This window comes from Acartia tonsa, chromosome 2, assembly GCF_053477335.1.
Source record: "Acartia tonsa isolate MP-2025a chromosome 2, ASM5347733v1, whole genome shotgun sequence".
Classification (NCBI taxonomy): domain Eukaryota; kingdom Metazoa; phylum Arthropoda; class Copepoda; order Calanoida; family Acartiidae; genus Acartia; species Acartia tonsa.
Window position 1 is genome coordinate 10,542,409 of NC_137261.1, and position 22,386 is coordinate 10,564,794.

General features: G+C 31.6%; 2 protein-coding genes across 2 annotated transcripts; both read right to left on the reverse strand.

Moving 5' to 3' along the window:
• Window positions 1-663: 663 nt before the first annotated feature.
• LOC145304281 (uncharacterized) lies at window positions 664-5,341 on the reverse strand. The gene is made up of 6 exons (XM_080146137.1): window positions 4,972-5,341; window positions 4,552-4,610; window positions 3,272-3,339; window positions 2,805-2,868; window positions 2,133-2,186; window positions 664-829 (listed from the first exon to the last, which is right to left on the reverse strand). Exons 1-6 carry the CDS (start codon window positions 5,058-5,060, stop codon window positions 750-752), a joined length of 414 nt encoding a protein of 137 aa, XP_080002263.1. The 5' UTR covers window positions 5,061-5,341; the 3' UTR covers window positions 664-749.
• A 122-nt stretch (window positions 5,342-5,463) lies between these two features.
• On the reverse strand, window positions 5,464-15,417 carry LOC145304273 (nicotinamidase-like). The gene is made up of 13 exons (XM_080146127.1): window positions 15,325-15,417; window positions 14,329-14,407; window positions 13,775-13,832; window positions 12,756-12,802; window positions 12,217-12,275; window positions 9,053-9,123; window positions 8,421-8,476; window positions 7,881-7,917; window positions 7,669-7,724; window positions 7,225-7,323; window positions 6,782-6,848; window positions 6,471-6,565; window positions 5,464-6,174 (listed from the first exon to the last, which is right to left on the reverse strand). The coding sequence occupies exons 1-13, from the start codon at window positions 15,411-15,413 to the stop codon at window positions 6,010-6,012; spliced, it is 978 nt and encodes a 325-aa protein (XP_080002253.1). The 5' UTR covers window positions 15,414-15,417; the 3' UTR covers window positions 5,464-6,009.
• Window positions 15,418-22,386: the final 6,969 nt, after the last annotated feature.

Genomic DNA, 22,386 nt, shown 5'->3' on the forward strand with positions numbered 1-22,386 from the left:
ATCATTTTACATCCCCCCTCAAAATTTTAAAAATACATCAAAGGAATCCTTTCAAAACTTTGAAACCTCTCATTTTAACCTCGTCAAAATAAAAAGCTTGGACGTCCCTGAATGTCTACCAATGCGAGGCTGTCAAAGTACCAAATTTAAACTTGACCTCAAGTAAGAAACAAACCATAAAACTTTATACTATTCTTAATTTGAATTAGATTGAAAATAAAAGGGGGTTATTCTATGCTCAACAGGGCAATACGAGGAAAACCGCTACACACAGTTATATTGTAATGACACACCATAAAAGTAAATGAACTAGCAGCTAATTTAATTTAATGTTTATTTAACACTTTTATATTGAAAAGGAAGCAATCAACGAAAATATCATAAATAATTATCATCACTTATGTTGTTATTCAGTTATGAATTTATAAATTTTCCTTTCATTAAGGATTATGGCTAGTTCTATGGAAGATATTAAGCGTTATGTATCACATAATTAAAATGAAAAATTTTAAGGTTAGGCCCTTGGTTAACAATTAAATGTTTCTATAATAGCCTATCCAATCTAGAAGCCAATCAAATCACAAATCAAAGAAACTTAATTTAATTTTCCCTAAACGTTTTATAGAAAACATTTGTTTAGAAAAAGGAAATAACAAATTCGAATAATAATTCAATTCATTTTTATTTAAAACATATCTACAATACATATTCCATTGCAAGCTAACCCATTTTTAACGAAGATGGAAAAGTTAGAAGAAAGATTCCACACCGAAATCTGGAATTTCGTCCAGCTCTTCATTCGACACCAGCAGCAGTCTCGCAGAAGTGGCTAAAAATAAAGAAAGAAATAATAATATCCAGGGATCTCAAGGGATGAGACAAGAGTCGATTAATTAATGCAAATCCACAATGATTACTCCTTTGGTAAATACAAATTTTTGCAAGTGAAAAAAAAATTGTAAGTGAAAAAAAACAATCAAGATTTATTGATGCAAATCCACAATGATTACTCCTTTGGTAAATACAAAATTTTGCAAGTGAAAAAAAAATTGTAAGTGAAAAAAAAACAATCAAGATTTATAATAAAAGTTTCTAAAGGTAGTGGGCCAAAATGAGAGCGTGTGTTTGAAAAACTGGATGTAATTACAGGGTGGGGCACATAAATTTTTTAAAACGGCCATTGCGTTGCTCTCACAACCCAAACTGGAACTTCATGCAATTTCCAAAAAGGTAAAGAACGTCGTTCTAGCTCAACTGTGGTCCAAATAAGAGCCTCCGTGTCTAAGGGTAGCTTAAAAATTGGGTAATTTAGATCCTGCTGTTACTCACTTTTCTAAGAAAATGTGGCATCTCAGCAGCCCGATCTTAATTCAACGGACTTTTGGGCCTGGGGCTACTTTAAAGCATGCACCAATTGAGGTTCCCATACCAGAAAGACCTTCCTCATTGCCACTATCAAGGAGAACCTTGCCAGCTTGGACAGGTACATTTTCACCTGTTCCTGGCGTCAATTTTTTTGAATAATCTAATAGTCATATACCTATTCTGCCTCCCAGTTTTTAAAATTCAATAAAATCTTTAAAATTGACGATTTTATGTTCATTTGTTTAAAAATTAGAAAAAGTCCGGATTGATGTGCCCCACCCACCCTGTATAGTCCAATGCTGATATTATTACACTAAATTTTTGCAAGAAAAGGTAGTAATCAGAAGACAAAGGAGTCTAAATATTGAAACTTAAGTTGGCGCTTTCACACAAAGAACCCAGGTAAGCACTGATATCTCCCACCTTATTAAATTCAAAGTAAGGAAATGAGAAGTTTTTCGTTTGTTTGTTTATTATTTTAGGTCAGGTAATATTAGGTACTGGGTAGCCCCGCAGTGTTAAACATATCAGGTGAAGTCCCCGCGGGGTTAGGCATTGGAAAAAACTAACTCCCTTAAAAAATAGCGGTGGAGGCCATAAGTGCTCAACCGGCACTTAGTGCGAAAGCACTCTCGAGTTTTTGTAACCTTCTTACTAGATGGATGAACTGACTAATGAATGGAGCCAACGTTATCAATCAAAATTGACGACAATTTTTACCCTATCATAATATCTACGTATTATATTCTTTATCCATTTATGTATACCTGCAGAGACCATGCAAAGTGGTACCATGCCAAAACTGCAATCTACCAAACATTCTAAATTAAAACATAATATTTATTAAAAACTGAATTTGACAATTTTACATTAAGAATTATTGACAAATAAGGTGTAAATGAGAAGACTACCACAAAATCTCCCCAAGAAATCGGTTGAACTTCTGTGATTAAATGTAAAATCCTGGCAGAAAAATAAGGGGACTTATATTTTACCGGTAAATTTTTACTATGAAAAAAGGTATTTTTATTGTAAATAGTCATTGGCATTCTAACTTTGTGCAAAAAATAAGCTCATAATTGTACTTCTCGCTGATAAAGTTTACAGGAAGCCTACAAGAAAAACACCACTCTAACTGCCACAATTCACAAAATTGTGTACCTGAGTGTGTAATACTATGGTCAAATGTTGTTGTTGTGTACCTGAGTGTGTAATACTATGGCCAACTGTTGTTGTTGTGTACCTGAGTGTGTAATACTATGGTCAACTGTTGTTTTTGTGTACCTGAGTGTGTAATACTATGGTCAACTGTTGTTGTGTACCTGAGTGTGTAATACTATGGCCAACTGTTGTTGTTGTGTACCTGAGTGTGTAATACTATGGTCAACTGTTGGTGTGTACCTGAGTGTGTAATACTATGGTCAACTGTTGTTGTGTACCTGAGTGTGTAATACTGTGGTCAACTGTTGATAACCTGAAGAAGCATATTTGACATCCAATCAACTAAAAAAAAACATGTATGAAAGCGTTCTTTATTAGCTAATAAGTTTTGGACAGATATGAGCAGTAAAAGGATCCAATAAATATGTGCAAATGTATGCCAAAAGTCCTTAGGCAGTTTTTTTTATCTATATTTTACTTTTTTACTTTTTACTATTTTCTCTGGAATCTGTAATAAATGTCGTCTTAAAAATGGGAAAATCAAAATTAAAGGAGATAAAGATATTTACCCTAAAAGATGTTGTTTGGGATAAATATAGATACTAAATCATACAAATATATATATTCGTTTCTTTTTTACTGATTTTACAGCTATCTTAAGGTATATATAATTGTATCTCAATATTAAGTCTAATGTATTTAAATAAGCAGGGAATTGTCATTGGAAGAATATAATCAACACTACCTGTCCCAAACATCCAGCCATTGCAGGGAGATTGTCTATATATCTTGATATTGTATCTTTCACTCCATCTAAACATAAAAAATATAATATACATTTTTAAGAGCTAAAATTAATTGTCCTTACAACTATAGCAAATTGTGGCAATAATGACCAAAATTAGCATTTCTTAGTTATAATTATCAGGGCTCGGCATCCGTAGCTATATAAGGATGCATATATTAGCCACAGTGCGTATGAAGGTGCTTTGACTTTGTGTCAGAACCTAAATTGGGACATAGTGCATCTCATTACCCTAGGTTAGGTAACTTCATTTCACTTTTCAACAAAATCTAAAATGCAGCCGTTTTTGAGAAAATTAGATTTAAAAATTTCAAGTTCAATTTTCATCCACTAGGAGTTATCGCATAATCATGACAAGAAAAGCAAATATTTATTTAAAATTTTGAACAACTCTGTTTTTATAAAGTCTGTCATAAAACCTCTTTATATATGATTTATTTAAGGCTGAATTTACGTGACCTTAGCAAAGCAACTAATAAAAATGATCACGAATCAACTCACTTAAGGAGTGTTTTTTTGCGGTATCTCCTAGTGGATGAAAATTGAACTTGAAATTTTCAAATATAATTTTTTCAAAAACGGCTGCATTTTAGATTTTGTTGAAAAGTGAAATGTAGTTACCTAACCTAGGGTAATGAAATGCATTATGTCCCAATTTAGGTTCTGACACAAAAGTCAAAGCACCTTCAAACGCACTGTGTAGCACATTCAATCATATAGCCATCTTCAACTTTACACTTTTGGACCAAAATTTGTTCTATTTAAAACATCGGATGGAGGACGCAATTCTATATAGATTTATAAAGGGTACTATGCACTTAATCACATTCAGCAGTTATATTAGGTTTTTTGTTGTTGATATATCAGGCTCGTGTAATGAACAAAAAATATTATGTTTAAAAGGAAATAAATTGTAAAATAGCTAATAACCGTGTGTGGGATTCATAATTTTTAAAACAATTGCTGATTTATACCGCGATTTTCATGCACATTTTTCTAAATATTTAAAACATTTTTTCATTAATTTAACGAATATTAAAATAAAAATCAATATCATTTTTTTAGCCCCAGGCATTCTGTTCCTAGAGGCAAATAAAACTGATATTAGTCTTATCATTTTCATTTTAATTTTCGCGAAAGCGCTTGGTGCGTTCTTAGGCAAATACCTCTCATTGTGCTACCCCTTACGCATCTAATCATCCTTGTTTGAAAAAACCTACCTAAGATAGATTCCATGAACAATTCCAGTATCAATTGAAACGCACTTGAATCCTGACAACTAAATTAATTGAATTAATGTTAAGACCTTTCCAGTAGGGCTTCAAAATTGATAAATTGAAACGCTGGAATTACTTAAAAGGAACCGGGTTTCAGCCATACCGAAAAATCATTGTAGACAATTTTTTACGAATATTTAAAATAAAAAACATAAAATTAATACCTTCGGCCCCTTGGGGATAACAAAAGACATTTTAATTTCCCCGGAAATCTGTCTATAATGCGATGCGATAAATAATTAATAATTAAAAACACTTAAATTATCAACAAAAATACGACAGACAGACAGAATGCCGGACGGACGGCCGGACGTGCCCTGTCCTAATCATAAAATTAGCTGCGCTAAAAAAAAATTTAAAAACCTTGCATTTTCAAGAACAAGTATAATTAGAAGAATAAAAATCAAGCGTCTCGATATCATTGTTTCCCATTTATATGAAAAGCAAAACATTTAAGATGTTAAATAAAGTATCTAGAAAAGGTTTTTAAAAAAATTAATTTTAAATGCATTTTTTAATGTATAGCATGGTGTTATAGACAATCGTGCACAAATATTAAAATAAAAATGACACCCGTTTAATTAGCCCGGACTTTCGCCGCCTGGGGGCTAACAAAACTGGCTTTAATCTTATAATTTTACATTTTAGTATCCGCGGAAAGCTGTCTGTAATACGATGCGAAAAAAAACTATCATCAAAACTTCGCTAGTCACATTCTTGTTTTGTTTTGATTTTGTCTGCTTTTGTTTTCCACAAACATATCAGCTGTTTTCACCTTTCTTTATCATTTGGAAGATTTTCTTGATCAAAAAGTGAATATGATTTAGATTTTATCATTCATTTTAAAATTGAATATTTCATTTTATATTTATTTATTTTTGAATGATTAAAAAATTTTAATATTATACACGTATACATTACAAAGAGCACAATCACAATTTATAATTTTTACAAAGAGTTGTAAAAATATTTAACAAAATGATTTAATAAAGAATAGCCTAAAACAATCACAAGACTTGAAGTATAGATGAAATAGCCTAAAACCACCCCAGGACCTATGTGAAGCTTGTCTAAAATTGAGACATCAATCCAGTAAAAATAGTTATTGCGATCTTGGGCTAAAGACAAAAATCCTTTCTACAATTTAGATCATAGTTTTGATTTTAAGTACATTTAAAGCATGTTAATTTAAATTATATTTTCTTTTTCAGTACATATAATAGATATTTATTTTATCTTATTATAGACAAGTGTCCGCAGATTGAAATAAAAATAAAAAAAGACTGGAAGTATTTTTTTACGTGATAGATAATATACTATACATGATCTTCTATATTACTCAAAATTTGTTTTAATCCAGCGGAAATAAATCAGGGCCTTAAGTCTCAATGGAATATATGATTATCTAATAAATGCTACAATTATATAGGACACTAGAAGAATAATTGTGCTTGTGTAGATATGAGTGGAATGATTATGTTGGTGAGTGGCCAGGAGTGTGTCAGCCAGGTGCTTAGCTCTGCTCCAGGTCTCCAGAGAGTCCCTCCAGTCGGGCCAGGTAGATACCTAGATATTTTTAAAATTATCTTTTCATTTATTAGGTGGGATTGATGTCGCAACAATGGATGTAGATTCAGAATATACGTGTATATTATTTATTATTCAGGGATTGTCGTCAATTTAGCTTGATAACATGGAACTCGTTTATTGGTCAGTTTTTTCATCCAGTAGGATGGGGAGGGTACTGGGTAGAGGGGGTGGAAGAAGATAAAATTTCTTCAATTTAGTAATAAACTTCCCAAAAATTGTGGAATGATCGTTCCAGCCGTTTAGAAGATGCAAATAATAAAAAATAAATAAACCTGACCTCCAGCGGCTTTTACCCTGGCGAGCATAGATTCTGTAGTTTCAGCGGCCACTCCACGGCTGGCATCTGTCAATATTGTTGCAGGGATTCCTGCAAAAAGAAACAATATTTAATTTTCTCCAAAATTAATTTTGGACAATTGTCCGCATATACGCCAATAAAAGGTCATAAATTTAATTTATGTAGATTAATATTATTGGTTGAAAAGTGTGAACAAGGATTTATAGTTAGTCCCCAAATATTTTACGACAGAAAGTGTTTAAACTTTTATAGTGCAAGGTCCCCTCTTCCCGTCCTGTTTATTACCTATTTTCTGAGCATCTAAAGTTGTACTTCCAACACAGTAATCTGTTGCCAAGCCGATTACTACAACCTGAAAATATTCAAAGTAAATTAATTATTTTTTGTTTAGCGGGTGGTGAGAGTGTTTAACGACACCCTCGTGATTTTTTAGCATCAATATTAAGTAGCAGAGGTGCCTTCCCCCCAAATAGTTGTCCTAGAAGTTCTCTAGACCTATAGAAGTTTCATTGTTTAGGGATAAACATTTCATTCAACCGGTTGGGTACAACTACACACTGACTGTATTTTCATATTTGGAATAATATGGATCAAATTAAAATTAACTGCACTATCTTACTTCAATGTGTTTACGCTCTGACCAATAATATGGCAGGATTGATCCTACACTGTGATTTCAATGACCAATTTTCTGATTAAGGATCAAGATAATTATAATTTGTGTTTACCTCCGTGACAAAGTCCTTTATGATAGATTGAAGTCCAGTATCTCCATTGCCTCCATTATCAAAGAAAGCAGAGTATGAATCTATGTCAGAATCTGTTCCCTAAAATGTTTAAATTGTAAAAGATTACAAGTTAAGCACTAATTCCCCAATTTTTTTTTTAAATGGGGGTTCTAACCTTGTAGGGGCTATGCCCTATACCTATGGTGCACATTATAAATTTACCTAACCTATGACCTAAAGACAAAAAAAATCACTTATTTTTAATTTATTATTTAAAGACCAAATTGAAAGTCGGCACTGGGTCTCCACCCCGTAGGTAAAATTATATATAGCTCGTGCACCCTCTATTATTTTACTTTAATTGGGCAACAATCTTTCATATGGTTTTATCCTATCTTTTAGTAAGCTGTCATACCTAACTTTGGCTAAATTGGCAAAACGTACCTTTAGAATTTCAAATGCCAGAAATGGGTAGTTAATTGACGAGTGAATTTCTGAACCTGTACAAAGATAAGAGTTTACTTAATTATTAGGTAATAGCAGAGACCAAAGAAAATAAATTTTAGTGGGGGGGGGAGGTTATATATATTTAGAGTGCTGTCATATCCTCCTCCAAAATAGCTTTAAACCTTCTGTTAATGCTATTTATTAATTACCTTCTGTATCTTGCAGGCAATGATCTGGCCATAAAACCTATAACATAAACATCATTATTTTAGCCAGCTGCAAGTTTCAGTTTATTAGAGCAATTAATAATCAGGTTTGTGGATTACACCCAACCATAACCCTCTTCTTCTTGTCTCTGCCTTAATATTAGTATCCTATGTTGCAAATATTTATTTATTTGTAACACTACCAACTTTAGATGTTTTCACAAGATCTAACCACCAACCAGGCGCGTGCATAAATATATGCAGGTAGCACAGACAACAGACAACCTACCACCAAGCGTTTAGTCTTTATGAATGTGAATGTATATGTTACTAAAATGTTTATTATATATGAATACAAGAATGTTGATTAAATATTGTTATTTGATTAGTTAAATACGACGATTTGTTAAACCTATTACTAAGATAAATTTTATTATCAGTAAATATAATTCAATTTCATAGCAAAAAAAAAAACCTACAAACAAACAGACAACATCTAGTTTTGGAAGCTTTGCCTACTCCAGTGGGGAAAAAATACTTCACCTGGGTGTAAGGGGGATCTCTGGCAAATACTACTTCATCAAACATCTTAATTTCTCCTAAATTAAATAATCTATTTCCTGTATGGCTTCGAAACCGATAAATATCCGCTGGATTAGAACAGGTTCTCAGCCATACTGAAAATTCATGTTTTGTTAGCCGGGCTTTGTGGAAAAAAACACCATTAAAATCACGTAAATCCTCAATGCAGATCCATCAAAAACTTCAAGTAGCGCACAGACAGACAAAAAATGTGTCGATGCAAAATGCAAAATGCAAACTTTTTATCTTAATTCTTGTTTATTGTTTACTTATTTGTAAACAAATTTAATTCAAATTGCATTCGGCCTCTTTTATTATTTTACACGGAAAATGTATACAAATTAACAAAGATAATCAAAGCTTAAAGTATCTCAAAGAGTTTCAAAAATAGGTTAAGTTTGTTTATCTTGTCCTTTGATATTAAAAGAATGATTAGAACCTAAATATGCATACGGACTTTCTGGTAATAGTTTTAGAATTGCAACACTTTCTGAACAGCCAAACCGACACTATATAGAGAAAAAATTCGCTTCGAAACGGCAAATAAGATTATAATTGTAGAGTAGCTACGATAAATAGTTTTCAACCTGTACCTGGATGTTTTTCTCTCCAAGCAGGATCCAGTTCTCGTTCTCCAAGGTTGGAAAAGAAGGATATATGATCACTGAAACAATTTATTTAAAATTTTTGTTGTTTTTGGAAAACATCGAAGAAAAGGCTTAACAAAAACCTCATAATTTTGTAATTTCTATCTTTTTGGGCTGAGTTACGTTGAATCAATTTAAGATTTTATGTAAACTTTTTTAACTTTATCAAAGTGATTAATAATTCATTTTAGGCATGTATTTGTCATTTAAATATTCTTTAATCTACAAGAAAAGTAAATTTTTAATAAAATAAGTATCAATGATAGGTTTTGATAGGTTGGAAAGCATCAAGAACTGGGCAAACACTATAATTGAGATTGGTTTAAATATTTAGATTTATATCTCAATATAATTTCAAATTGTGTTGCTTATGATATTTCGTGACAAAGAATCTCTAATATATGTACATAGAATATATATTTTGTAAAGCTAATATAGTTTCCTTCAATTGAACATAATGATCCTGTCTTTATAAATATCCCAAACCTTTAAACTATCAATCAACATTGATAAAAAATTTAAACAGAATTAACCTTGTGCAATTTTTAAGTTGATAGAATTGAAGAAAATACTCTCAGGAAAAAAAGGTATATATTCTTAAATTGCAATATATAATAACAAGGATGACAACATCCATAAGTAGCGAAGCACAAAAAATTGTGGATGGGAATACGTAGAAGTAGATTTAAAGTGTATTTATTAAAATCAAGAATAGATTTATTGGAGAAAATAAAAACGAAACCTTGTTTTATTTTGTATGATGAAGACGGTTAGAGTAAATTACATACTAGATGCACATAACAATGGGGGGAAAAAATCAGAAACTGTTAATGCAAAAAAGTTTTAAAATTGGACTAAAAATACCAAAGATAATGGGAAATATGTCAAACATATAAAAATAGCCAAAAACCTGCTAAAAGGCAGTTTGGCCGCCATTGTTTCTTTTCTTAAAACACCAGAAATTTAATGTTAATATCTTTAACTGAAAATTTTTTTTTAAATTGGACTATAAACACCAAAGATATGGGTAAAAATGTGATAAATACAAAAATAGCCAAAAACCTGCAAAAAGGCAGTCTGACAGTCATTGTTGTTTTCTTCAAACGACAGGAAATTTAATTTTGCTATCTTTAACTGAAAAAATTTCGAAAATCGGACCATAAACACCAAAGATATGGGGGAAAATGTGAAAAATATAAAAATAGCCAAAAACCTGCAAAAAGGCAGTCTGACCGTCATTGTTGTTTGTTCAAATGACGGGAAATTTAATTTTGATATCTTCAACTGAAAAAATTTTGAAAATCGGACCATAAACACCAAAGATATGGGGAAAATTTGGAAAATATAAAAAATAGCCTAAAACCTGCTAAAAAGCAGTCCGACCGCCATTGATGTTTTATAGTTAATTGTGCTCCTTAATGATGGGAATGTTGTCAAAAAATTTCAGCTCTCTATCTTTTATAGGAGCCGAGAAAATCACGTTTCCCCTAATTCATTAATTACGGACGGACGGACAGACGGACGGACGGACATTGTGAATTATAGAGTAGCTTCGCTACTAAAAAGTATAGCGATATATGTATGCTTCTCTGAAGCTTAGGATCTTGGTAACTGCTAAACCAATTGGGCTTCCCCTGAAATATTTTTAAACCAAACAAAAATGAGGGGATAGGGTCTCACCGCATCTTGGGAAAAAGCCCCTCGAGAAAAAAATTACCCCTCCCCCCCCCAAAAAAAAAAATCATTTTTTAAACAAAAAAATAAATACAGGGAACTTGTCTAGGGCCGAATCTTCTAGTACTTCAAAAATTTAATATTAATTAAAAATTGTATAGCAAAGAAAACAAAACTGGTATTAACTTTATGATTTTTATTTAAATATTCGTGGAAAATTGTCTGTAAAACGCGTACGATTCTATACTTGAATGGTTTTGATCCTGCAAATTTTAATAGTTTTCGAACCCATATTGTAAAAAGTTTTACCTTATAAACTTTTCCCTATATATGGCTAGTCTTTGTATAAACATTATGCTCACTGGCTCAGGTCGTCTCAAAGTCTGCTTTACTTTTTTAACCTCCAGGGAACGTAAGAGATAAGATTGATACTTTCCCACTGAGGAAGAATTGAAAAATTGCCCCTTCTCTAGGTTAAATTATCTGTTGAAAAGTAATGACTATGCTACTTTTTGAACCAAACTATTATTTTATGATTAAATTAAATGAATGTACTAAAATTTGATGGGTTCTTGGTTCGCAAGGCACTTTAAAAGAAAGCCCAAAAATGGTAAATTGTTAATGTGGCGATGAATTAAAAGATTTTGTGATTAATTTATATAAGAGCTAATGTTACCTTCATTTCCTACTTCTTGTAAAAACAAAGTAGGCATTTAGAAACTTTTAAATCAAACATTATGTGTACTTTTTTTCAAACAGATTAACATATATTAACCTACTTACAAGATCTTTCTTATTAACTTTTGATAATCAATATTTTATTACTTGAATGTGGAACCAGAATTTTATGGGGTATAGTCCCTTTCGTGACATTGCTTCTTATGGGGCGATTTGTCGTATTTTTCACAGTAGATTTTCTCCTATTTCTAGCCCCTGCGGGAGGCTCTTACCCTGTGGGGCAATCACCTAACCCAATATAACCTAACCTAACATAAAATAACCTATAAAAGGCCATTTTAAAAATACGACAAATTGCCCCATAAGAAGCGATGTCACGAAAAGGGCTATTCCCATTTTATGTACTTTATTAAAATGATGATCGAAAGTGGCAAAAAAAGGTACCCCCCCCCCCCCTCCCCCAACTCCCCATCCATTCCCTTAGCCCAATCCCCTCGCTTCCAACCGGATGCACGAACTGACCAATAAATATAATTCACATTAGCAAGATAAAATAACAACAAATTTTCCTCTGTCAATATCCACGTATTTTTTCTAGTTTGAATTAAATGAACGTAAGAGCATTGCCGACATAATACAAATTTTCAGTTGTCTATCTTGTTTAGTAATCGATAAAGCAAGATTTCCTCTAAATGTAGCTGACAAACGATCAGACGGACATTTTGATTCACACAGAGTAGCTTTGCTCAATATCTTACCTTGGATGCCAGTCTTTAGAAAAGATGGTTTTTGTGAACATTTTAGAATCAATGATCTCCTAAAAAAATAGTTTTTAAAATGTTTAGTTTGTGAAGCTGTAATCGTGATAAGCCGCCGATTTCGGGAAATCCGCATATGGGTGTCAAAATAAGCTACCCTGGTATTTTCCCTCAAAGTGCTTTAACGAGCACTGAACCCCCGCCCTTATTTTGCTTGTTTGATTATTTTTTTTAGGTGAGGTTCAGTACAGGGTTATATTGGATAATATATGTTTAGACCCGCAGGGTTATGTGTACGCTGTTACGCTTACGAGAAGAAAATCACCCACCCTCCCTCTTTCTTTGCTTTGAATTTATATTGGGGAGGGAGCAGTGCTCTATAAACACTTTGGTATAAAGTTCTTAAACATTTCGATGTCAATTCCAACAAAAGGCAGATTTTGACTAGCCAGTACTTTATTTTTAATTTGTGATAAATCCGCAATAACTAATGTAACTATTATCAGCTGCAGCCGTTGGCTAGATCTCTTACTATGTACCTGACATAGTTCTAATATATCTTCAGCTTCCGGAACAGCAAGGCTACCTAAACCGTAATTTATAGGATTAGTTATTTTTCGCGCATCGTATTATACATAGCTTCCCGTGGATATTAACATAAAAAAAATAAATGATTGCAACCAGCTTTAATGTTAGCCACGAGGGAAATAAGGTTCAGGCTAACAAAACTGGTATTAATTTTATGATTATTTTATTTTAATATTTGTGGGAAAATGTCTGTAATACGATGCATTACATGATTAGATGAATAGTGGATATTAATATGTAGGGGCATGCACAGAGTTTTGTCAGGGGATATATTTCTTGGAGGGGTGAAAAAAAGAAAGAAAGAAGGCCTTACTAATTTCCACTTTTAGGAGGGAGGGGTGTTAATAATAATATCTAAAATGTACTGCAAATGTTTATGAATTATTTACTTTAAATAAAAAAAAACTGTTATAAAAAAAACTTTGTGTCTTTTCGTCTTATCTTAATTATTTGTTTCTATCTCAATAATTTAAACATAAATAGAATTTTAAACAAATTTAACTAGATTATACTAGTTTTTTTCAGTAGCGTAGCTTCCATATAAGATACTATGTCCGTCCGTCAAATTCACTGTACCAACGAGCATCAGGTATATAACCTACTTGATCCGTCGGTCTGTAGGTAATACTTAAAAGGACATAATAACTTATTTTTAAGGTTTCGTGTTTTTTTTGCATTTTTTCTTTTATATGACAACTGAAGATCTGCCCTAGAAATCACTTTGTCCGGTTGTCAATACAAGAATGTTGTGCTTTACTACTTATGGATGTAATCATCCTTATTTTACATTTCAAGTAGCGCAGCTACTCTAGAGTGTGTCTGACAGAACGTCTATATGGATTTATTGACATTTTATTTAGTATCTGGACTATTCTAATAGGCTCATGTCTGTTTGTCTGCCTAAAGATCAATTCAATTAAAGACTAATTGTTATTTATGTTTAAATGGTAGAAAATAGAACTATAATTACCATTGATAAAATCATTTTGTAGATCAATTACCAAGAGCCCTGGTTTGGGATTATTCACCTAAAATAATTATTCTCTCATTTTTCAAAGGTCGAAACTTCAAAACATTCATAGTTTTTTTTAAATAGCATGGAAAATTAATCAGCGAAGTTTTTAATAATGATCTGAGCTGGATCTTTAAATCATTTTAGTGGTGAGCCAGATCGGGGTGAGCCGAATTTTAGCCAATCACAGCGCGGCATTTCATAAAATGCCGTGTTCTCATTGGTGGAAAGTTGGCTCACCCCGATCTGGCTCACCACTAAAATGATTTAAAGATCCAGCTCTGATTAATTCGAAAAAGGTATTTGTAAAGGTTTCGTGATTTTGGGGGACAACACTTCGTAGTATTGACACTTATTTTATGAGTTTATTTTTTACTTTCATATTGTTGTTTAAATAATCGATCCTAGCAACATTTTAACGTGAGCTACACCTCATTCGAATATTCTGTCTATAATATTACATACAGACAAAAAAAGCTTAATTCTTTATTTTATAGGATATCCGATATAACCTGGTTCCACCACACATCCAGAAGATTCTTGTTTGATAACATTGATAGAGTGCTGGAAACCTCCTCAGTTTCACCAAATCTAGATTATTCAATTCAGCGAAATTTTTTTTCTCGTATTCATTCGAATCCGGTGGATAGGAACCGGTTCTCATCCATACAAAAAAAAACTATGTCTAGCACCGAATTATATCCAGATTTCTACGAATATAAAAATGTACAGTCATAAGATTAAAACTAGTTTTTTTAGCCCCGAGGTGCCGAAGGCACCGGCTAAAAAAATACGGGGCTAAAAAAACTAGTTTTAATCTTATAATTGTACATTCTATATCCGCAGAAAGCCGTTATAATACGATGCGAGAAATAACTATTATTTTTCTTTGAATTTCATTGAAGATTGATGTGTTATGATACGGCACACAGTAGATACTTTAAGGTTACAGGACACAAGATGATACAGTGATTTTCTGAGATGATAACTTAAAATCAAACCATCTTTCTTTATACCTATTACCTAGACCTAGGTCCATTTTTTTAGCTTGAAATAAATCTATTTATTTAAAATTATAAAGGAAAAATTGGATTGGTAGTTATTTTTTGTTTAAATTGTTTAGCTTTGCTTTAATGAATTTCATTATGATGTAAAATTACTAAAGATGAAATAGCAAAAGACAACATTCGCCCCAGATTCTAGGGGAGGGCGGTTGACTTCAAAATAGCATTGAACCACCCCAAGACAATTTTAGAGCTCCCTGTAAATTTCAACAAGTTACCGATACCAATTGTTTCTTTGAAAATCTACGAATAGCGTCAGGAATATTAATGCAGACCAAAAAAAGGTCCTTAACAGGGGGATCCAGGTAGTTGCCTGGTTATGGCTTATACATATATATTATAAATTTATTGGAAAAATATACATAAATTAACGAAAAGAGGTATCTGTACTGATGGACAGACCTAACCTAAATGTAGAAAAAGCTTTGCTGTTTAAAAGAATACCTTCCAATGGCCTCATTCATAATATCCTCACAAACTGTAATGGAAAATAAACCACAGAGTAATAACAAACTTTCCATTTTTAATATCATATTCTGAAAATATTATTTTGGTGAAAACACCAAAGATGTGAAAATAGGTATAAAAAAAAGCTGCTTTAAATCTGCTTCATAGCAGTCGGACTGCTATGGATGTTATATACTCAAACATTCCCCATAATGATGGGAATGTTGACAAAAAAATCAGAGATCTAGCCTTTATAGCAGCTGATATAAAAAACGCATTACGGACGGACTGACAACTAAAATTATCGATTAGCTTCGAGACTAAAATGGAAAAATATGCATTATTTAACTAAATTTAATAAAACCCAAACTGTAATTAAGCATTTTGCATTCAAATGAGGTTAAAAAGGATGATAAAATGCAACATAAACAATACAATTTAAAATGAAAAATCACGAAAAAAGGTACAACATGAAAGTATATCAGATTTTATAGCAATGGATGTAGAATATACGTGTATATTATGACAGGCGGAAAATTGTCGTCAATTTAGCTTGCTGATATGAACCTCATTTATATATCACTTCGTAGGAGATGGGATGGAGAATTGTCGTCAATTTAGCTTGCTGATATGATATGAACCTCATTCATATTATATCACTTCGTAGGAGAGGGGATGGAGCCAAGAGGTTGGAATGGATATATAGTTATGTTAGCCAGCTGCCAGTATTACTTTATCAGCATACATGAAAATCTGTTGCAACATCCATATAATAATATATCAATATTTTTAGTGTAAAGTACATTCATTTCCATAAGTAGCACAGCAAAGCTAACTTTTAATTAAAGAAATAGGTTAAAATTAAATGCAGTAACAATTTAGTTAGATTATTATATATCAAGTAAATGTAACACTTAATCACAAAGCCGGTTCATATCGGATATCCTAAAAAAATATTAACCAATATATGTACAACTAGCTTAAAACCATCCCAATGCTTAAATTTAGAGATAACTAGCTTCTAACTATTCTTGGACTTGCATTAATACTCTCTAAAATGGAGAACTAAACTAGTTTTGTGGTTCTAGATCTTTTCGGATAAACAAAATAACCATACTTCTTTAAATAATATGGCATCATATTATAATGCTTATGTCCATTTTTAAGGTACAAAGGTTTGGTTCCCACAGATTTTTGCTTTAAAATCTATGATTCGCTGTGCCTTCTACAATAATTCAATAAATAGGTTTAAATAGTGACAGAAACCACCAAAAGATCGCAATCAAGCATTATTCTGATAAAAGTAAAACCAATGTATTATTACTTGGATGATGCACCAGATTTTCATGTACTCTGATAAAATGATGCTTGCAGCTGGCGATAATTCCCATCAACCCTCTTTACAAAATCTCCTACTCCTACTGTATGAACGAACTGAACAATAAATAAGGTCCATATTAGCTAGATTGACGACTATTTTTCCCCTGTCATATTATCCACGTTATTGTACATCCATTTGTATGAATCTAATAAAATTACAACGGAAGACGACAAAACCATTATAAACCAATTCTAATTCTTTTTTTGGTAGAATTTCTTATTAAGTTCGACATTTATTTATTTTAGTTATACAAAATTAATAGCGAAGCATCTTTAAAGTTAAGGCCTAGAATGTAAGTATGTCCTTAAACAATATCCTTTATTACAAGCAATTTTGCAACAATTTTACCTCATGATAGTATTATTTTTTTTAGACTTATAAATTAATATTCTCCTTATTCAGTTCTGATATTCTACAATCTTGTTATTGCACTGTGTTTTTGATGTTTGTTTCTCCTACTGTCTGATTTTGGAGCTTCGCTTTTATGGATGTTGTCATCTTACAATCTATATGTATTTATAGCATAAGAGTTTTTTTCACATTTTTTTGAATTTAATAAATTAGAGTATTGTTTTGAGTAATAAAAGTTAAATTTGATTTCGTGCAGTTTTGCCTAAATTTTAATTAAAATCACTGCTTAAAGTAATCACGCCCTACAGCCGTCAAATTTATAACTAAACGTAAATTCTATGTTTATTTGAAAGGCTCAGTTCACAGTTCTTATTTAACTAATGTATAACACCACAATAATGGAATCAATATTTACTATTTATACTGTGATACAAGTAATTAGTAAGTTTTAGAAACAGCTTTAAGCCTATAGAATAACAACAAACAGAGAAATTCAGTGAAAACTTATGCTTAATACACTCCAACGGTGTTCATGTAATTGCGATAGTGATCCATGCATATTTATATATTTACTTATACTTTTATAAATTTTATTGTTAGCTTAAAACCATTAATGATGAAAAAGCAAGCAACCATAAATATTATTCCAATGGATTCTGAAAAATTAATTTCAGACGGACAGACATTCTGCTAAATTAATTCTTATGTATAAAACTAGTTGCTTCACCCTTGCCTCTATGGGATGGCTGGAGATTTCAAAAATAACTTAAAACCATTCAAAGAAATTTTTAAAGCTTAACTGATAATTACTACCAATTCGGATAATCTTTTTCTGAAATCTTTAGCTTCAGACAAAAAAAAAACTTACTGTAAAATATTTGCTATTTCGAGTAATTACAAATTTGTGCTTATGCATGACACACACTTCTCCAACGCGTAAGTAAGTAGATTGTAGTAAGAAATTATAATCACTGCTTTGATTTTAGTAGCGAAGCTACTCTATAATTCACAATGTCCGTCCGTCCGTCTGTCCGTAATTAATGAATTGGGGGAAACGTGATTTTCTCGGCTCCTATAAAAGATAGAATTCTGAAATTTTTTGACAACATTCCCATCATCAAGGAGCACAATTAACTATAAAACACCAATGGCGGTCGGACTGCTTTTTAGCAGGTTTTAGGCTATTTTTTATATTTTCCAAATTTTCCCCATATCTTTGGTGTTTATGGTCCGATTTTCGAAATTTTTTCAGTTAAAGTTATCAAAATTAAATTTCCCGTCATTTGAAGAAAACAACAATGACGGTCAGACTGCCTTTTTGCAGGTTTTTGGCTATTTTTATATTTTTCACATTTTCCCCATATCTTTGGTGTTTATGGTCCGATTTTCGAAATTTTTTCAGTTAAAGATAACAAAATAAATTTCCTGTCGTTTGAAGAAAACAACAATGACAGTCAGACTGTCTTTTTGCAGGTTTTTGGCTATTTTTATATCTTTCCCATATTTACCCATATCTTTGGTGTTTATGGTCCAATTTTCAAAAAAATTTCAGTTAAAGATATTAAAATTAAATTTCTGGCATTTTAAGAAAAGAAACAATGGCGGCCAAACTGCCTTTTAGCAGGTTTTGGGCTATTTTTATATGTTTGACATATTTCCCCATATCTTTGGAATTTTTGGTCTAATTTTAAAACATTTTTGCATTAACAGTTTCAAAATATTTTTTCCCATTGTTATGTGCATCTAGTATGTAATTTACTTTAACCCTCTTCATCATACAAAATAAAACAAGGTTTCGTGTTTTCCCAATAAATCTATTCTTGATTTTAATAAATACACTTTAAATCTACTTTTACATATTCCCATCCACAATGTTTGTGCTTCGCTACTTATGGATGTTGTCATCCTTGTTTAATTTCTAAATAGGTATTGGGGAATTTAGTAAAGCCGAACTTCTTACTTATAAACTATATCTAAGCTAATGGCCTTAACAACTAGGTTGTGGTTATGTAGGGGGTAACTTTTTTTCTTCTAGGAATATATCTTTCAGGGGAAGATTTAACTTCACCGAAAAAAAATGTATTGAGCAGTCTAGCTGTTTATGTATTTTAAGTGCAACATAAAATCATTGGCTTTTAAAGAATGTTGCATCTTCTTATGCGATAAAAAAAACTTTGAATATTTATTTACATTTCTTTGTTACTTTCAAAGTGAAGCTATTTTTTAAATGTCTGTTTTTATTCTTTCTTTATGTGATATCTGCCGTTGTGTCTGTCTGCAGAGTTGTCTTCGCGTATGTCTTTATATCTGTATTTAAGTCTGTCTTTATATCTGTCTGCATGTCTGTCTCTATATGTATGCCTTTATGTCTGTCTGTATACTTAGTGAATGTCTGTCTGTATGCCTGTCTTTATGTCTGTCTGTATACCTTTGTGAATGTATGTCTGTATGACTGTCTGTTTGAACTGTTTGTATATCTGTATGTATGTTTGTCTGTATCTTTATTTCTGCCTTCATGTATGTCTACATAACTGTTTGTATGTCTGTCTATATGTATGTCTGTTTGTATGCCTTTGTGAATGTCTGTCTGTATGCCTGTATGCATGTCTGTCTGTTTAAACTGTACGTTTATTTATCTATGTGTACGTTTGTCTGTATTTCTGTCTGTATGTAAATCTGCCTGCATGTCTAATCTTTATGTATGTCTTTCTGTCAGCATGCCTTTCTGAATGTCCTGTTTGTATATTTATATGTATGTTTGTTTGTTTATCTGTCTTTCTGTATGTTGCAAATGACCAATAAAAGATGTCAATATTAGCAAGCTAAATTGACCATTAATTTTCCCCTCGCATATACGATACCCATTCAATGTCTGAATATCAATAAAGAAATTTAGAAGACTTGTTCAATTAAATGTTTTTATCAGCTAAAATGATAGCGTAAATTTGTTTATAATAAAATGAAATTGTTTATGATAAAATATTGAAATGAGGTCTTCGTTTGTTATTAATAAAATATTTCGCAACTTCTAAGCATTTAATGAGTAAAAGCATTACAGAGAATAAAACGTTTTAAAATTACATTTTTTAGAGGGGTGTGGGTGGGGTTTAGAATGTATAACACTTGTTTGCCCCACCCCCCAAAAAACATTTAATAGAGGTAAAAACCAGTCCTCCAAATACATTTTTTCTCAGGTGTAAAATTTGGGCGTTGAAAAATTTCAGCGTGCTATTTTATTGCCCCCCCCCCCTCCCCCTTAAAAAAGGTTACATAACCCTCCGCCCCCACTGCAGAAAAATCTAACCAGAGCTCCACAGTCCTGGAATATTTCAACAAATTGATAACAAAAATCATAAGATTATTATTAAAATTTTAGCCAAAGTCATAAATCCTAATCAACCTAATTTATTGGGTAAATATATATCTGTTTGTTTTAAACAATCAGAATAAGGCTAGATTTTCTATTTATTTATTTGAAATAAGAATTACATATACACTGTCAATTTTAGCCCTGTTAATTTAAAACAGTATATATCGAGGTTTCGTGATTTTTTAAAATTTACAATTTCAAATATTATTTTATTTTGAACTATAGTCTTTTTCAACTAGCACTTGTAGAAGCCTCCTGATGCACTTTATTGATAAAGGAAGTAGATCAACCACAGAAAAGCGTAGCTTTAAAAAAGAATGGTTAATTATAGACAGTTTTTTTTTAATTATCTATAAATGAGATATCTTTATGTTAAGACTATTAATTTTAATCCTAAGAATTAATGTACAAAAATAACTCTGAACTGGGACATTCTCTTAAAATGATACCTCTCAGAAATATAGGAATCAATAAATAGAACAGTTTTTTACGTTCCCTCCTAGGAATTTTCTTCTAATTTTGAAAATATTGGTAAAAAATAAAATAGCTTAAAACCATTACGGGCCTTATGTAAATCCTCCTTCTCATGGAGAATTATTTGATTTAGTAATTTTAAATCTTAAGATAGAAAAAACTTTTATATTGTAGGTTACTAATGATAGAGTAAAAAAGTTGAAAATCTGAATTAGTATAATTTGCTGGCACTGGAGTTGGGGAATCTAAACCTGCAGGTCAATCCTGGAATTAAAACATATTTATTTCATAGTTTTTTTTCCTTTAATTGTAAATTTATGAGACGGCTGGGGGGTTATCGTTATAACTTTAGCAGAGTACATGAAATTCTGGTGTAACATCCAAGAAGTAATATATTTATTTATCTATCCTTGATAACCACTGGCTTATATAAAGTTTTGTTCAAGTCTTGTGGTTACCCTCTATATTCCCCACAGGGATAAAGGCAAAGTCTTTGCCATGAAATCTTTGAAAGCTGAGGCATGCATCCATCCCTTGCAAATTTATAATTAGTTGTGGATATCCCCCCCCCCCCCTAAGGTGTCACTCCTCAACACTCCCCCTCAAGTGTTTACAATTTTCTAAAACAGATACAGGGGATGCCAGGTTTAGATGCATAGGCGCCTTTGGCACCTTGGAGTTTACAAAACAGTAATTAATCTTACAATTTTTTATTTCACCATCCGCGAAAAGCTGTCTATAATTCGATGCTAAAAATAACTATTATAAAATATTGAAAAATCTAATATACGTCATTTGCAGTCCCTAGTGACTGGGATGAAACTATTATCAACTTTATGTCCATAGGGAGCACAAAATAGGATAAAATACACCAAAATAAGCTTATAGTTATCTTCCAAACCAAATATTTTAACAAGGATGACAACATACTCCATAGCGTAGCACACAGCTCTTAGATGAGGTACAACTATATTTTTTTACAAGGAAGACAAAAAGATAATAAAATATACACCAAAATAAGTTCTTAGTACCCTTTTAAACTAAATATTAAATAAATACAAAAATAATAAATACACTTTTAAAAGCTTACAGTTAGCTTCCAACCCTTTTTTTAAAACAAGGATGACAACATAAGATATAGCGTAACACAAAATATACCAAAATAAGCTTCGAATTAATTGAATTAACGTACAAGAACTCAGCATAAATAAGAAAAACTTTAGAATTGCTTTGCTTTTTGAATTACAAAATATACACAATAATATCTTTTTTTATCAAGGGAATCAAAAACCTTTGAAAAACCAAAAAAGTTCGTAATTCAGTGTAAAATATGGAGTTTTTTTTTATCAAATATCTAATTTGAATATATACCAAAAAATTATTAATTTAAAAAATAAATGAAATAATGTGTTTCTTTTGTTAAAATCTTATAAATTTGTAAAGAAAAAACACAAAACCTTTGTCTTTTGGTTCTATTTGTTGA

Bases quoted from the DNA above. Each gene is read 5' to 3' on its own strand.
- LOC145304281 (XM_080146137.1), bottom strand. From the start codon at position 5,060: ATGTTTTGCTTTTCATATAAATGGGAAACAATGATATCGAGACGCTTG. The intron at 2,869-3,271 runs GTAGTGTTGATT...GTTTTTTTTTAG, and splicing joins TGGCTGGATGTTTGGGACAG to TTGATTGGATGTCAAATATG. The intron at 830-2,132 runs GTATACATAAAT...CTTTATTTTTAG, and splicing joins ACTTTGCATGGTCTCTGCAG to CCACTTCTGCGAGACTGCTG.
- LOC145304273 (XM_080146127.1), bottom strand. From the start codon at position 15,413: ATGATATTAAAAATGGAAAGTTTGTTATTACTCTGTGGTTTATTTTCC. The intron at 14,408-15,324 runs GTATTCTTTTAA...TGAATAATCTAG, and splicing joins ATGAATGAGGCCATTGGAAG to ATTTGGTGAAACTGAGGAGG. The intron at 12,276-12,755 runs GTACATAGTAAG...CTATTTTTTTAG, and splicing joins ATATATTAGAACTATGTCAG to GAGATCATTGATTCTAAAAT.